At 43.2% G+C, this 17,597-nt stretch overlaps 1 protein-coding gene across 1 annotated transcript in view; it reads left to right on the forward strand.

Moving 5' to 3' along the window:
• Positions 1–17,597, forward strand: part of LOC138245998 (plasma kallikrein-like) — a 525,156-nt gene that overhangs the window by 448,268 nt on the left and 59,291 nt on the right. Inside the window, exon 14 of the mRNA XM_069200127.1 lies at positions 806–945. Within this exon, the coding sequence (XP_069056228.1) occupies positions 806–945 (140 nt within the window). The remainder of the gene's footprint in view (positions 1–805; positions 946–17,597) is intronic.

The following is a 17,597-nucleotide window of genomic DNA, read 5'->3' on the forward strand; positions in this document are numbered from 1 at the left end:
GGTGTTCTCAAGGTGTAGGTAGTCAGTGGATGCGAGAGCGTGCGTGCTGACGACATCGGTGATAGAGTCGCTGAACTGCTGTTGCGGGCCTGGGGGTCTGTAAACGAGGGTCCCTCTAAGGGTGGTGTTTGGGTCAGTGTGGACCCGGAAGTGCAGGTGTTCTGCGGCGCAGAGGGTGTCTTTGGTGCTGGTCGTGATCCTCAGGGTGTTCTTGTGTACCATGGAGATGCCTCCTCCTGGTTTGTTGGAGGGTCCCTGCGGGTGATCTTGTAGCCGTCCGGGATGGCTATGGCGATGTTGGGCACTGAGGAGGGGTTCATCCAGGTCTCGTTCAGGAAGGCAACGTCTGTGGAAGCTGAGTCGAGTAGATTCTAAAGTTCGACTGCATGTTTGTGGGTAGAGCGGGTGTTGAGTAGGATGCATCTGAGATGGTTCCGTCCTGCCTTGGTGGATGGGTCGTTGGCGTGGAGGCTGGTGAAGGTGCAGTTCTGACAGGAGAAGGGTCCGCGGGTGAGCTGCGGAGTGGCTTGATGGCAGACGGGTGAGCGGTGGGTGAGCACCATTAATAGTTTTGATGACTTCAATTCAATTTAATTCAGCACATAAGCAGATGAGTGATATGAGTGCAGTCTAGATTTTTTTTTTATATATTTGGGAATGTCCTCGGGGCACATTTTGTTAAGTTGCTATGTTGCATCACTACTAAGTAAGAACTAGGATATAGTATTTACTGCTGCATTGCCTTCTTATATGTTCTTAGTTATCATGATTTCAGGTGTATTTTGAAAATGTGGTTTTATTCCAGGTTATATTTCAAACATACTTCAGAAGGCTGAAATTCCCAGAATTTCGAATAAAGAATGTCAGTCAAACTACAATGAACGAAGAATAAGCGACTTGATGACATGTGCAGGGTACAAAGCTGGTGGAGTGGACTCATGCAAGGTAACCCTTTATTTTTATGTGATGCTCACAACAGGTGAATGATAGCAAATGTTCTTATGGAAGTAATTTATGTGTTCACATGAGACAGCCAGTATCTGCGTAATTGATGTTTGTGTGCATCTTCATTTAGTTTTCAATCGCTTTACAAATCAAACAAAACAATGATATGCCTTAGAACGTGAGCAGCGCATAGCTCAGAGCGCTTTCGCAGTTTATTCTCATTTTAAATTGCACTTTGTGTTTAGCCAACTAGTACCCACTACCTTGTCCCATATATGTCCTATGCTAAGCCAAGTGGATAGAGAGTAAGTTAAAAAATATTTTTACTAAAACAGAGAATACAATGTACCTTCCCTCATGTATAATTCCTATTTGTGGGACTATATCACTCAGAAGAAAAGTAGGGTGTTCCTCTCTGCATGCGCACACACACGCACACATATCACATACAGTGAATCATCCAGAGTTAATAGGACAAGTGTTGCATTGACAACAACTGAAGGCACTTGCAAAAATGCTAAGTGATTTATGGAAATAATCCTCCCATTAAATTTGAATCAAAAGATTCAGGGAAAAAAGCCAGCAGGGAGTGCCCGTGGAAGTCGCTTTCTGAAGGAAAAATGGGGATTCATGGTTCAAAATCAGGGCCTTATTGGGAACCCAAAGCAGCCCTAGCAAATGTTGTCAAGCCAGCCCACGTACGGTGCATAGCAAGAGCAGCGAGCAGCCTGACCACTACAAAAGGGGATTTGGTGGGGGGTTTTCCCACCAAGAAAATTTGGGGAAAAATGGTGCATTCTACAACACATTCGTCATTATACATTCAATTATATTAGCTTTTAGAGTATAGTAAATAATGCCTTTAATGTGCACGAGGAAACAACAATATTTGTTGGGGGTCTTCAATGATTATTTGAAACATACAGTACCTAATATGGAAAAGCAGTTCCATCGCGAGACAACCCTTTGCCCAAAATGAGGAACCCAGTTTTTCTCAAGTATTCTTTGCCCAATGCTGATGCACTCTTTAACAAATGGATCTTAATTTTGTGGCTCAACACCTGTGTTCAAGTATAGTGATGTCATTCACCTTGCTCTGTGTCTGAAAGGCAGACACTTGTGATGTTATGTCGGACGTGAACCACAGTATGTCCCTTTTCAAGTGTGAAAGAGACCACTATCTGCATGCCATTGATGCAACAGCAGGGAGCATACTCTGCTTGAAGCCTGAGGCCAAACACAGCATAAGCAAGGAAACTGACCCTAAAATTGCTTTATTTCAACAGCTGCCCTGTCGAGCATGCCAACATAGAGAAAGCCTTTTGCAGTGCAGGTACAGCATGGTGAAAGCTTGTAATCAGTCCCTTACATGTACCGTGAAATAACTGGCACACTGAGCGCGGAGGAGCACAATTCTGCAACACACATGACTTTCTCCATCTTCCCCTGCCTTTTGAAGTATAGGAATGAACCAGCTTGTGTGAACGCATACCCCTTGCTGTACTGCAGTCGCATGTGACATAGTTTCTCTTATGTTTATGTGATGTCACCAGTGTGTCATCTGCGGCACTGCTGTCGAACAAATAAAAGACTGGGCTTGTGAGTGCTGTGAGACCATTACCAGTGGGATATGACAAATAATCCAGTTCTCCATGAATAAATGCTGATGGTACCCATCTGCAGTCGCCTGCACAAAGTAAACATTTCCCGTGGAACTAGGGGTGTCTACAGCAATAAACTACAAAACGATGGAGAGAATGATAGCATTAACCTCAAGCACTGGCGATTGCCTTGGACTGCATTCCAGTCCATCATTTCTCAACCACTGTGCCACACTAGACAGAGGCCAGTTTACACAGGAACACTCCGGCCCTAACTGTCATGCCAGTCTCTTCCAGATGGGAGGAGGAATAAGCCTAACTTGATTTAGCCTACCTATAACTGGTGTGAGAGGTTTAGCTTGAATCCTTTCGCACAGCAAGCATGGAACCCATTTCTGGTCATATCCTCCCCACTTAGAGCATCTACCACACAGGTGACAAACTGATGGAAGGAATGCTCGAATTAATCTCAGCTACATGTGAGTACTCCAGCCCATTGTTTTTCGACCATCTTGCCACTCTAGATGTAGACCATCCACATGATCTGTTAAGTTATGACATTGTCATGATTTCAAAAGTATTCAGGTCAGGGACTCCAATGTTAAGCCCACTCTTTACCCTTTCACTCAATTGAGAACCGTATGAATGGCAGACTCTGGAGAGGCTGTGTGGGGGTAAAGGCAAAAGGGAGGTAGAGAGTGAAGAAACACTACATAAGCATCTTGGATAGCTGGCCTCGGAAACAGAGACTGGGGGAAGGCATGTGGCAAAGCCCCTTGGTCTGCTGTGGACTGTGAACCCCCATAATCCAGGATATGGAAGCAGAGAGGCCATGACTCACCCACCTTACAGCCAATATACTGTCTGGGACCTATCAAGGTCCTCCTCCAATAGAGGAGATGCCTGTAGCAGGGTGATTTGGAGAGACTACAGTCGAGCAGCATTTGTTTTTTAATATATAGTTTTTATTCGATTTTGGACTTGAAATAACAAAATGTACATATTCTGCCTCTTCATTCCATATTACTATCATTAAATTAGTTCACTTATAGAGTGTAGGAAAGTACCATCTTTTTTAACATGTTACCCCCATTTTTACCTCTATGTCAGTATGTGTTTGCCTGTCTCACTGGGATCCTGCTAGTCAGGACCCCAGTGCTCATAGTTTGTGGCCTAATGCATGTGTTGGGAATAGTGCTTATCTGTGTCACTGAGGCTCTGCTAATTAGAACCTCAGTGTTTATGTTCTCTCTGTTTTAAATTTGTCACTATAGGCTAGTGACTTCATTTACCAATTTCAATTGGCACACTGGACCCCCTTATAAGTCCCTAATATATGGTACCTAGGTACCCAAGGCATTGGTGTTCCAGGAGATCCTTATGGGCTGCAGCACTTCTTTTGCCACCCATAAGGAGCTCAGACAAACCCTTTCACAGTACTGCCCCTGTAGCCTGCGTGAAATAGTTCACACACTATTTCACAGCCATTTTCACAGCACTTAAGTAACTTATAAGTCATCTATATGTCTAACCTTCATTTACTGAAGGTTAGGTCCAAAGTTACTAAGTGTAAGGGCACCATTGCACTAGCAAAAGTGCCCCCACTCAGTCCAGGGCCAATTCCCCAGACATTGTGAGTGTGGGGATGCCATTACACGCATGCACTACATATAGGTTAATACCTATATCTAGCTTCACAATTGTAACCCTGAATATGGCCATGTAAGGTGTCTAAGATCATGTAATTGTCCCCCATTCCAAATCTGGTATTGGGGAGCCAATTCCATGCATCCTGGGGGCTCCACCATGGACCTCCAATTCTGCCAAACTAGCTCTCTGAGGCTTGCACTGCAGCTACAGCTTCTGCCACCTCACAAACAGGGAGCAGCTCAGTCCCAGGAAGGCAGAACAAAGCATTTCCTTTTGGAGGAGGGTGTTACACCCTCTCCCTTTGGAAATTGGTGTTACAGGCTGGGGAGGGGTAGCCTCCCTCAGCCTTTGGAAATGCTGTGAGGGGCAGAGATGGTGCCCTCCTTGCATAAGCCAGTCTACACCGGTTCAGGGACCCCCAGTCCCTGCTCTGGTGCAAAACTGGACAAAGGAAAGGGGAGTGACCACTCCCCTGTCCATCACCACCCAGGGGGGGTGCCCAGCACTCCTCCAGTGTGTCCCAGACCTCTGCCATATCGTTTTCAGAGATGTGAGGGCACTCTGGAGGCCTCTTAGTGGCTAGTGCCCACAGGTGACGTCAGAGACCCATCCTGATAGGTGCTTACCTGACTAGGTGGCCAATCCTCCTCTGAGGGCTATTTTGGGTCTCTCCAGTGGGCTTTTTCTCAGATAACGACTTGCAAGAGTTCACCAGAGTTGGTCTGCACCTCTCTATTTGACTTCTGTCAAGGATCAACCGCTGACTGCTCCAGGACGCCTGCAAAACTGCAACAAAGTAGCAAGAAGACAACCAGCGACATTGTAGCATCTAATCCTGCCGGCTTTCTCGACTGTTTCCTGGTGGTGCATGCTTTGGGGCTGCCTGCCTTCATCATGCACTGGAAGACACAAAGAAATCTCCTGTGGGTTGACGGAATCTTCCCCCTGCCAACGCAAGCACCAAACTTCTGCATCACCGGTCCTCTGGGTCCCCTCTCATCCTGAAGAGCATGGTCCGTGGAACACAGGAGCTGGGTCCAAGTGTCTCCCACAGTCCAGTGGCCCTTCTGTCCAAATTTGGTGGAGGTAAGTCCTTGCCTCCCCACGCCAGACAGCAAACCTGTGTACTGCATGATTTGCAGCTGCTCCGGCTTCTGTGCACTTCTCCAAGGATTCCTTTGTGCACAGCCTAGCCTGGGTTCCCAGCATTCCATCCTGCAGTGCTCAACCCGCTGAGTTGGACTCCGACGTCTTGGGACCCTCCTTTTGTGACTCTGAGTTCACAGAACTTCCAAGTGCCTGCTCTGGTACTTCTGCAGGTGCTCCCTGATTCTGCGGAGGCTCTCTGAGTTGCTGAGCTCCCCCTCTGTCTCCTCCTCCACGGGGCGACATCCTGGTCCTTCCTGGTCCCCAGCATCACCCAAAAACCTCTAACACGACCCTTGCAGCTAGCAAGGTTTGTTTGCGGTATTTCTGCATGGAAACACTTCTGCAACATCCAGCACGCCATGGGACATCTTCCATCCAAAGAAGAAGTTCCTAGCCCTTTTCGTTGTTGCAGAATCTTTGGCTTCTTCCACCCGGAGGCAGCCCTTTTGCACCTTCATCCAGGGTTTCCTGGGCTCCTGCCCCGCCTGGACACTATCGCAACTCTTGGACTTGGTCCCCTTCCTTTTCAGGGCCTCAGATCCAGGAATCCGTTCAGAGTTACCATTGTGATGCTACACATAGGTAGTGACCTATGTGTAGTGCACGCGTATAATGGTGTCCCCGCACTCACAAAGTTTGGGGAATTTGCCCTGAACGATGTGGGGACACCTTGGCTAGTGCCAGTGTGCCCACACTCTAGAGGCCAGATGTAGGAAGCCTTTTGCGCATCGCAAACTGCGAAAAAAAACGCAGTTTGTGACGCGCAAAAGGCCAAACGCGATGCACAACTCCAAATTGCGAGTCGGTACGGACTCGCAATTTGAGGCTGCGACTCGCAAATAGGAAGAGGTGTTCCCTTCCTATTTGCGACCGCATCGCCATGCTGAGTTGCTTTGTGACCGCGAATGCGGTCGCAAAGCAACTCGCAGTTACCATCCACTTGAAGTGGATGGTAACTCATTCGCAAAAGGGAAGGGGTCCCCATGAGACCCCTTCCCCTTTGTGAATGGCAAAAAAAATATTTTTTCAGAGCAGGCAGTGGTCATATGGACCACTGCCTACTCTGAAAAAATTGAAACCAAATGGTTTCGGAAGTGTTTCTTTTTGCAGCTCGTTTTCCTTTAAGGAAAACAGGCTGCAAAAAGAAAAAAAAAACTGCTTTATTAAAAAAGCAGTCACAGACATAGTGGTCTGCTGTCTCCAGCAGGCCACCATCCCTGTGAGTGCATGGACTCGCTATGGGGTCGCAAACTGAGACCCACCTCATTAATAATCATGAGGTGGGTCTTTGCGACCCCATAGCGAGTCGCAGAAGGTGTCTGAGACACCTTTCTGCATAACATTTTGCGAGTTGCAAATTGCGAGTCGCTATGACTCGCAATTTGCAAGTCGCAAAATGTTTTTTTGCTACATCTGGCCCCAAGTAACTTGGCACCTAACTTTCACCAAGTGAGTGTTAGACATATAGGTGACTTATAAGTTACTTATGTGCAGTGAAAAATGGCTGTGAAATAACGTGGACGTTATGTCACTCAGGCTGCAGTGGCAGTCCTGTGTAAGAATTGTCTGAGCTCCCTATGGGTGGCAAAATAAATGCTGCAGCCCATAGGGATCTCCTGGAACCCCAATACCCTGGGCACCTAAGTACAATATACAAGGGAATTATACGGGTGTACCAGTGTGCCAATGAGAATTGGTAAAATTAGTCACTAGCCTGCAGTGACAATTTTAGGAAGCAGAGAGAGCATAAACACTGAGGTTCTGGTTAGCAGAGCCTCAGTGATACAGTTAGGTATCACACAGGGAACACATACAGGGCATACACTATGAGCACTGGGGTCCTGCCTAGCAGGATCCCAATGACACAAGGACAAAAACAAACATACATACAGTGAAAATGGGGGTAACATGCCTCCCATAAGCCAGTCTACACCGGTTCAGGGAGCCTCCAGCCCCTAGTCTGGCGCAAAACTGGACAAAAGAAAGGGGAGTGACCACTCCCCAGTCCATCACCACCCCAGGGGTGGTGCCCAGAGGTCCTCCAGTGTGTCCCAGATCTCTGCCATCTTAAATGCAGAGGTGTGAGGGCACAATGGAGACTTCTGAGTGGCCAGTGCCAGCAGGTGACGTCAGAGACCGCTCTTGATAGGCTCTTACCTAGTTAGGTAGCCAATCCTTCTCTGAGGACTATTTAGGGTCTCTCCTGTGGGTTCCTCTTCAGATAACGAATGCAAGAGCTCACCAGAGTTCCTCTGCATCTCCCTCTTCGACTTCAGCCAAGGATCGACTGCTGACTGCTCCAGGACGCCTGCAAAACCACAACAAAGTAGCAAGAAGACTACCAGCAACATTGTAGCACCTAATACTGCTGGCTTTCTCAACTGTTTTCTGGTGGTGCATGCTCTGAGGGCTGTCCCTGCACTGGAAGCCAAGAAGAAATCTCCTGTGGGTCAATGGAATCTTCACCCTGCTAACGCAGGCACCAAACCTCTGCATCACCGGTCCTCTGGGTCCCCTCTTATCTTGACGAGCATGGTCCCTGGAACACAGGAGCTAGATCCAAGTGACCCCGACAGTCTAGTGGTCCTTCTGTCCAAATTTGGTGGAGGTAAGTCCTTGCCTCCCCACTCCAGACAGTAATCCTGTGTACTGCGTGAACTGCAGCTGCTCGGGCTTCTGTGCACTTTTGCATGACTTCCTTTGTGCACAGCCTAGCCCAGGTCCCCAGCACTCTGTCCTGCATTGCCCAACTTGCTGAGTTGGTGACCGACTTCGTGGGACGCTCTTTTGTTGTGCTGAGACAACCGCCATGCTCAGATTTCTTGAATGCCTGTTCAAGGGCTTCTGCGGGTGCTGCCTGCTTCTGTGTGGGCTCTCTCTGTTGCTGAGTGCCCCCTCTGTCTCCTCCTCCAAGAGGCAACGTCCTTTCTGGGCCCTGGCAGCACCCATTATCTTCAACCGCGACTCTTGCAGCTAGCAAGGCTTGTTTGCGATCTTTCTGCATGGAAACAACTCTGCATCCTCCTGCATGCCGTGCAACATCTTCTGACCAAAGGAGAAGTTCCTGGCACCTTCTGTTGTTGCAGAATCTTCAGCTTCTTCTGCCCAGAGGCAGCCCTTTTGCTCCTTCATCCGGGGTTTAGTGGGCTCCTGCCTGCCCTGGACACTTCCGTGACTCTTGGACTTGGTCCCCTTCCTTTACAAGTCCTCAAGTCCAGGATTCCATCTTCAGTGCTGTGCAGTCAATTGTTGTCTTTGCAGAATCCCCTATATTGACTTTACTGTCTTTCTGGGGTAGTAGGTTAACTTTACTCCTACTTGTCAGGGTCTTAGGTGTGGTATCTTGGACACCCTTAGTGTTTTCTTACACTCCCAGCGACCCTCTACACACTACACTAGGCCTGGGGTCCATTCATTGTTCGCATTCCACTTTTGGAGTATGTGGTTTGTGTTGCCCCTAGACCTATTTTTTCCTATTGCATTCTATTGTGTTCTACAGTGTTTGCACTACTTTTCTAAGTGTTTACTTACCTGATTTTGGTTTGTGTGTATATTTTGTGTATATTACTTACCTCCTAAGTGAGTATATCCTCTGCGATACTTTTGGCATATTGTCACTAAAATAAAGTACCTTTATTTTTAGTAACTCTGAGTATTGAGTTTTCTTATGTTATAGTGCTATATGATATAAGTGGTATAGTGGGAGCTTTGCATGTCTCCTAGTTCAGCCTAAGCTGCTCTGCTATAGCTACCTCTATCAGCCTATGCTAGTAGAACACTGCTAATCTACTAATAAGGGATAACTGTACCTGGCACAGGGTGTAAGTACCATCAGGTACGCACTATAAGCCAGGCCGGCCCCCTACAGGCAGTAAGTGGGATTATGTCATAATGAGGGCCTAAATCTGATTGTTAGTCCCAGCATTTGGCGTATGGCAAACTACGGCTCCATTTGGACCACTGGGTGAGATACAGATGGTATGCCTAACCCTGAGTGTGTCATAGGGTGCCGCTTGAGCCACTCGGTGAGATACAGATGGTACTCTTGAACCCTGAGTGTGACATAGGGTTGAGGCCTCAATGCCTGGACACAGGGCATGACACAGATGTTACACATAGGCTCTGGGTGTGATATAAGGCCAACACCTCAATCTTACTTTTTACTCTGTAAGGGTTTGTCAGCACTACTGGCCTCTTAAACATGGCTGGTGTTTGAAAGAAGTGAGGGGTGTTCTTCACTTCGACCGCTGGGTGTGACACAGATGGTACACTAAGCCCCTGGGTATGAAACTGGGTGCAATTCAGACTTTATGAATATATTTGGACCTTGGGGATTTGGTTTGACTTGTGCTTGGTTTGAGGATAGCCTGTATTTGTCGAGTTGTTCCTTCTGATTGTATCAAGCAAACTGAGGGTGATGGCTATAGGAAAAAGAGGCGCCCCCCTGACGAAACACGTGTTGACAAGCTAGCAGGATTGACGAATCAGTAGGATCATAGAAGCGGAATTGTGATTATTATTTGAAGAATTATCATACTATTAAATTACGTTTTGAGGATCTAATATGTGATTTTCATTTGGAACATTGACTCAGTTTGAACATTTGAGACAGAATTATTCCTTATAGAATAAACATTTATTCGATTTTGGAACCATCCATACTTTGGATTATATTTTATTTATATTTTTACAATGTATTTTTTGATTTATACGTGTGCCACTACACATTATTAGATTTGGATAACCCTTAGGAAGTTATCAGTTGGGGCTCAGTGGGGGTGAAGCCCCGGTAAGTAGGCACCGTATACTACATTGGTTAGGAGAGATTTCCTATAGCCATCACCCTCTGTTTGCTTGATGTAATTTAGGTTTTGGCTGCTCTATACTCACATTGTGAAATATTGTGTACAATGGAAGACAGAACAAGACTAGCAGAGGAATTATTCAGGAGTTCAGATAGCGGATATACATTGCGACAATCAACTAACAGTGGAAATCGAAGAAATAAGGATGGTCTTAAGGACAAATTTATTAGATTAGAGAAATTAAAGAAAAATGAAATGTCTAGATGTTGGGATGCAGCTACACTGAAACAGTATAGGAAACTAGATAGAATACCTAGGAGTTTGCGATCACATATTTTCCCTACGTATGGCGACTTAGATGTAGACTTACTGGTGAGGTGGGTGAATGAATTAAAATCAAATTCAATTAAACTGATGGATATTTTAATAGAAAACGCTGAGAGGAGTGTAGCCAAACAACAATCTGAAAATGACACATTAGAAAATGAGATTAGTGATCTAAATTTGAAAGAAGCAACAGATAAGAATTATGGGATTTTAAATGATGTGATAATAAAATTTCAAGATGAGATTAAACACAGAAAAGCGAGGAAACTGAGGAGGGATGAGTTAGATTATTTAAATGGCAGAGTATTTATCTTTTCACATAAATATGATAATTTGATAAGAAATGTGGCATCTACAGGTCAGTCCAGTAACTCCTTGGATTCAGCATCGACATCCAGAAGTAGTTTGGCAACTAGCACTAGTGATAGGGACGGAGTGGAATTACAGACTAGATCAGATATACAAGGGGGGGCTTTTTTACAGGAATTGAAAAGAATAAAACAGGGAAATTGGGAACAGAATCAGAAAAGAAATTGGGGAGGAAGACCAGAAGAGGGAAAAGAGGAGGAAAAAGGCGAAACATACCAAGGCATGAAAACGAGGTCACGGGACAAGAAAACTTAAATATACATATAGAGATTAAGAATAATGTGGTCAATTTGTCTAGTAAGGAATTATCTTCTGAAATGTTGCAACTTCTAAATAAAGGATTAGGTTTTTGCCCATCGTCATTTGGTGATACATGTAAATCCAGAATAGATTTATTCAAATTTATTAGGAAGCTGAAATTGAAGAGATATTTTGATATACAAAAGATATCAACAGAGGCTGCCCCACAAACCGTAAGGACACATAGGGGGTTATTCTAACTTTGGAGGAGTGTTAATCCGTCCCAAAAGTGACGGTAAAGTGACGGATATACCACCAGCCGTATTACGAGTTCCATAGGATATAATGGACTCGTAATACGGCTGGTGGTAAATCCGTCACTTTTCCGTCACTTTTGGGACGGATTAACACCTCCTCCAAAGTTAGAATAACCCCCATAGTGGACTATCTATACAGGATGTTCACGATACTGTGGCGCTTATGACTATTACAGACTATGAAGAATCTCCAGTAACCACATCACCAGTATTACAGGATTTGAATGTGCTATCTGATGTACATGTTACAAGTGGTCTGCGACAAAAATCTACTTGGATACCGAGATCATCAATGGACTACAACATTGAGTCATTTTTTAAACTGGTATGGTCAGACTTAAATAAAGAGGAGATGAAGAAAAAACAAACTAGCAAATATAATTTAAAGCAAGAAGAGTATGTTGCATTGAAAGCCTTGAAATCTGATACAGATTTAATCATTAAGAGAGCTGAAAAGGGTGGAAATACAGTAGTAATGAACAGTGTAGATTATGAGAATGAGATCTATTCGCAATTGTGTGATATCATGTGTTATGAGAAGCTTTCATATAATCCGATACCGGAAGTAACAGGGAAAATAAATGGATTATTGAAATGTTGGCGAGAATAAAATTTACTAGACGAAGAGGAATATTTGTATTTACAAGTGCATCGTCCTAAATTTCCTTGCCTATATACATTACCTAAAATACATAAACAGTCCGAGTTTCCACCAGGAAGACCAATAGTTTTGGGTATGGGGGGTCCCACTGAAAGACTGTTTGAGTTTGTGGATGTATTTCTGCAACCTTTTGTATGTAACCTGCCGTCATTTATAAGGGACACAAAACATATATTGAGTTTATTATCAGATATTCAGTGGGAACCAGGCATGATTATGGCAACTTTGGATGTGGTAGCCCTATATACTAGTATACAACACGATTGTGGAATGAAAGCAATTGAACATATTCTTAACAGAAGATCAGCTAGTTTGATGCAACACACCCATATGATATTATGTATGATTGATCTGATTTTGAGTAATAATTACTTTCTTTTCAAAAGAGATTGGTATAAACATAAACAAGGAGTTGCAATGGGCTCAAGATTTTCACCCTCATACGCAAACCTGTTTATGGGGTGGTTTGAGCAGAAATGGGTGTGGGGTCCGGGGGCAGCAGCATGGCATACACATATTCTCTATTGGGGAAGATATATCGATGATTGTTTTATGTTATGGACAGGAGATATAGAGACATTAGAAAATTTCTGCAGTCATCTTAACAATATTGAGGTAAGTATTAAATTTACGCATAAATATAGTACAACTTGTATAGAATTTTTAGATGTGGAACTGTTTGTAGAAAACAACAGGATAGAGAGTAGGTTAAACCGTAAGCCAACCTCATGTAACACTTTATTGCATGCTACAAGTGCGCATCCGAAACATCAAATAGATGCTATACCATTAGGAGAGATGGTCAGAGTGAGAAGAAATTGCAGTAAAAATTGTGATTTTTTAAAGACAATTGAGGACATGGGACATAGATTTAGTGCTAGAGGCTACTCTGAGGCAGTTATACAAAAGTCCCAACATAGAGTTTCAAGAATTTCTCGTGCACAGACCTTAATGTCCGTTGGAACAAAAGAGAGAATGAATGTAGGGAACACCAATAATAAGGTGCGGATTATCTTGGATTATACTGAGAACTCTCAGAAGCTGTTAAGAATTATGAGAATGCACTGGGCTATACGTACTCATGATCCAATATTAAGGAGATATATTGGGAACAAACCAGATGTCTCATATAGACGGGATAACACCCTCAGTAATATTCTTAGTCCCAGTTACATATCTGACACAACTAAACCTAGTTGTTTGTAGAAAACAACAGGGTAGAGAGTAGGTTAAACCGTAAGCCAACCTCATGTAACACTTTATTGCATGCTACAAGTGTGCATCCGAAACATCAAATAGATACTATACCATTAGGAGAGATGGTCAGAGTGAGAAGAAATTGCAGTAAAAATTGTGATTTTTTTAAGACAATTGAGGACATGGGACATAGATTTAGTGCTAGAGGCTACTCTGAGGCAGTTACACAAAAGTCCCAACGTAAAGTTTCAAGAATTTCTCGTGCACAGACCTTAATGTCCGTTGGAACAAAAGAGAGAAAGAATGTAGGGAACACCAATAATAAGGTGCGGATTATCTTGGATTATACTGAGAACTCTCAGAAGCTGTTAAGAATTATGAGAAAGCACTGGGCTATACTTACTCATGATCCGATATTAAGGAGATATATTGGGAACAAACCAGATGTCTCATATAGACGGGATAACACCCTCAGTAATATTCTTAGTCCCAGTTACATATCTGACACAACTAAACCTAGTTGGCTTTGTCTACACAACTTGGGGTTTTCTAAGAGTGGCAGCTGTGCAATGTGTAGGTGGGCATGGCAGGCTAAGAAAGACTTTTGTGATACTGGTGGAAGAAAGTATAATATAAAATCACATATAGGTTGTAATACCAAGTATGTGGTATATATGCTTATTTGCAAATGTGGAAAAATATATGTGGGCAGTACCATTCGCCCATTGAAAATCAGAATATCTGAACATTGGAGAGCGATTAAGCAGGAAGATGAACGGTATCCCATAGCCTCTCATGTGAAGACATATGTTGCACAGGGAAGTTATAAATAATTCAAGTTTTTTGGTTTTGATTATTGTGAGCTTAATCCACGAGGTGGCAATAGGGAACTGGCTTTAAGGAGAAGGGAATCCACTTGGATTATGTGGTTAGATGCTGTAGAACGAGGTCTAAATACAGATTATGAGTTGGAATACTTTCTTGGTGACCAATAGGGGATGTTTTTATAGAGAGATGATTATAAAGTTTAAAATAGCTTTGTAATATTACCTTTTTGAATATGAGAATTTCTTTTGGTGGCTTTTCGTTTTATTGATATTTCTCAATATAACTAATTAAACAACTACTGGGTATAAATACACTAAATGATTGTTCTGCTGCTGGCCTGAGAAGGAAATCAAATATTTTTTTTTTTTATTATTATTTTTATTTTATAGATATAATATGAAAGAAATAGTGAAATAAACAATATAAGTTAAGGATTTGGTTTTAGAATCACATCACTTTAGTTATAGTTTGGATTTGGTGAGTTTTATATTCTAATTTTCTAATGTAATTGCTATCTTGAATATTTCAGATATCTAAGGATCAATACTCAGGAGAAATAGTAATAATTTGATGAATATAAATTTTGTTTGTAATGATTTTTATGAATCGGTCTCCTCTCTTCGTCTTTGAAGAGGATTCCGATCTTAAACATTGCAGAATGGTCCGCCGTCTATTTTGTTGGTTCCGAGATATAATGCAGGCCTATGTTTGTTTCACGGCAACCGCAGCCTTTTAAATATGGCACGGCGGGAACTTTCACGGTTTGACAGAGTCGGGCGTACTCGCCGAACAGTGTTATTGCAGACGAGACTGGAAAGGAGTGGTACAGGTACAGTGTATGAGAATTCATGGATTTTGGACTTTAAGACATGAAGAATGCACTTCTGAGGATTGATTATTGTTTTATAACTTTAGGAAACGCCGGCTAACTTTGGCATACAATACATTTGAGGAGTTGGGTATTATTATGGTCAGGTGAGCGCTACGAATTGTGTTAATTATTGTTTCAAATACGTAACTTACGAGGCAACGAACAAATAAATTCTTGTTCTTATATTTTATATCTTTTAGGTTAACAGATATATGTTTTGACTAATAGGTGTGGAAAATCAAGTTAACAATTGTAAGATATGATGTCTTTCTATTTATTACGGATATAGTGATTGTCTAGCTTTGGGCTAGCACTTTGGTTGTGCACAAGGTCTGTTGCACGTTTGTGGGGAAATTATTAACACAGTTGGGAGCATAAATCTTGTACTATTCCTATTCTTATTATTTATTATTTCAAATGTTATTATTTATTTTTATTTCTTTGGCAAATAATACAATAATTGGGATAATTCAGGCACTTATATTAATTTAGAACACATAATTTAATTGAGTGCGGTTTCTACTATTAGGCACATAATCTTAATTTCACCAGGAAGGGTGTTATTACATTTACATTTAGATTGTATTATACTGATTTGTTAATTATGGGAATATCTTTGCAGGATGTCCTGAGGAAGTCTAGGGGCAATCCCCCGACGAAACACGTGTTGACAAGCTAGCAGGATTGACGAATCAGTAGGATCATAGAAGCGGAATTGTGATTATTATTTGAAGAATTATCAAACTATGAAATTACATTTTGAGGATCTAATATGTGATTTTCATTTGGAACATTGACTCTGTTTGAACATTTGAGATGGAATTATTCCTTATAGAATAAACATTTATTCGATTTTGGAACAAACCATACTTTGGATTATATTTGATGTATATTTTTACAATGTATTTTTTGATTTATACGTGTGCCACTACACATTATTAGATTTCCTTCTGATTGTAAATTGCTGCTATTTTTGTTCCCAAGCCGATATTGACAGTCTTTTGGGCTCGAATAGTCCTGTGTACTGCTCAGTGCCTCCCCTCGGCATCGGACAGAATGCGCTAGGAACAGGCTAAGGTTTTTTTTTTTACAAAGTCATCATTTTATCTCTGTAATTTTTCCTCTCTTTTCTCTATATTTCCATTGTGGCTTCCAATTGATGCATTGCTGATGTTGTGGTGCTGAAAACCAATTGCAACTATATTTCATGTTGGAATGCTATGTCTTGTAAGTGATTTGATCTGCGTATGAAGAAATCGCTAACTTTTTCTTACAGATCGTTATTCGATATCTGCTACTCCTCTGCTAAAAAACGGTTCATATTGAAATGTTATGTTTCCTAATGTTTTGAAATTAACCATTGTACTTTCTTTCAGGTTGTGATTTTTTCATGTGTTGTGAAAAGTCTGTTTTCATGTATCCCTGTCTAAAGTTTAGCTCATAGCTACTTGTTATTGCCAGCATAATCCCATGTACATATTTCCCCCCAATCACAGTAAAATTTAAGATTTATTTATCTAAAACTTAAGAAAGTTGGAACGGTACTAGCCCCCTAAAAAGGTTCCCAACCCATCATGGAATCACTGTTAAGTCACATGCAATCTAGATTCCCCATGCAGGCTAAAAAGATAGATAAATATTGCCATGAATGTCACACACATACTAAGACACAATCGTTCACCTGGCCAGAGTGGAGAACCTTTGACACCAACACAAAGGAGGACACATGTTCAGGCCAAATCTGTAGGGTGAAAGAAGGTTAAAAGAGAGGTACTGTTAGAAGTATGGGCCATCTTTGAGGAGGACCGACATGTGACCACCTAGAACCCACAAGCCAGATTTACCCACCTCCCCCACCATACATAGGTACAGAGTTACTCTCTCTGATGCCTGCCATCTCAGCGGTTCCTGCACTAGGTTACATCAATCCACAGGTTGTGGGGTCCATAGGGCCCCCTGCCATACAGCAAGCAGCTGGGTCCAAGAATGGGGGAATGCTGGTCCCAGCCCAGGTTGGCTCTGGGGTGCTCCGTCGATCAAAACCCCAGCAGCGCAGGGAGCATATACATCAACCCATCAGATAGAGCACTCTCAGGTGACTGGGAGATTCATAGCAGTCCTGGACAATGACATCACCAGTGGAGGTGGGGAGTGCTCAGCCTTCGAGGGTCCGACGTAGAGGAGGGAGCCACGTAATGCACTCTCCCAACAGGAATTGAGCTTGAGGGCATGTTCTGACCAAGGAGAACCACGTCCAGTGCTGGGCAAAGGAGGCAGCCCACGTGAGAGTTAGAAGAAAGCCACAGATTGAGGAAAGAGATACAGAGAGAGCTCTCGCCCGAGAAGCGCCAAGGGAGAACAGAGCAGTGTGCCCTCTGCCGAAGAGACCAGGGCTAGGCCCTCGGCTCCACTTGAAGAGGAGTCTGAAGTAGAACCAGAAGGGAGAACCCAATCACGAACCTAAACCCCACCAGACTGCCAGTGTAGGAGAGGGGCTGACCAAGAAATAAGGGATCATAATAGTTTAGTCCAAACCCAACTAAGGCATAGGAGAAGCAGGATGGCACCTTTACCAATGCATGAGGAGAGCAGCGATGAAGATGTCCACCACTCTCCCCGAATGTGCAGGTCAGACAA

Source organism: Pleurodeles waltl, chromosome 1_2, assembly GCF_031143425.1.
Source record: "Pleurodeles waltl isolate 20211129_DDA chromosome 1_2, aPleWal1.hap1.20221129, whole genome shotgun sequence".
Classification (NCBI taxonomy): Eukaryota; Metazoa; Chordata; class Amphibia; order Caudata; family Salamandridae; genus Pleurodeles; species Pleurodeles waltl.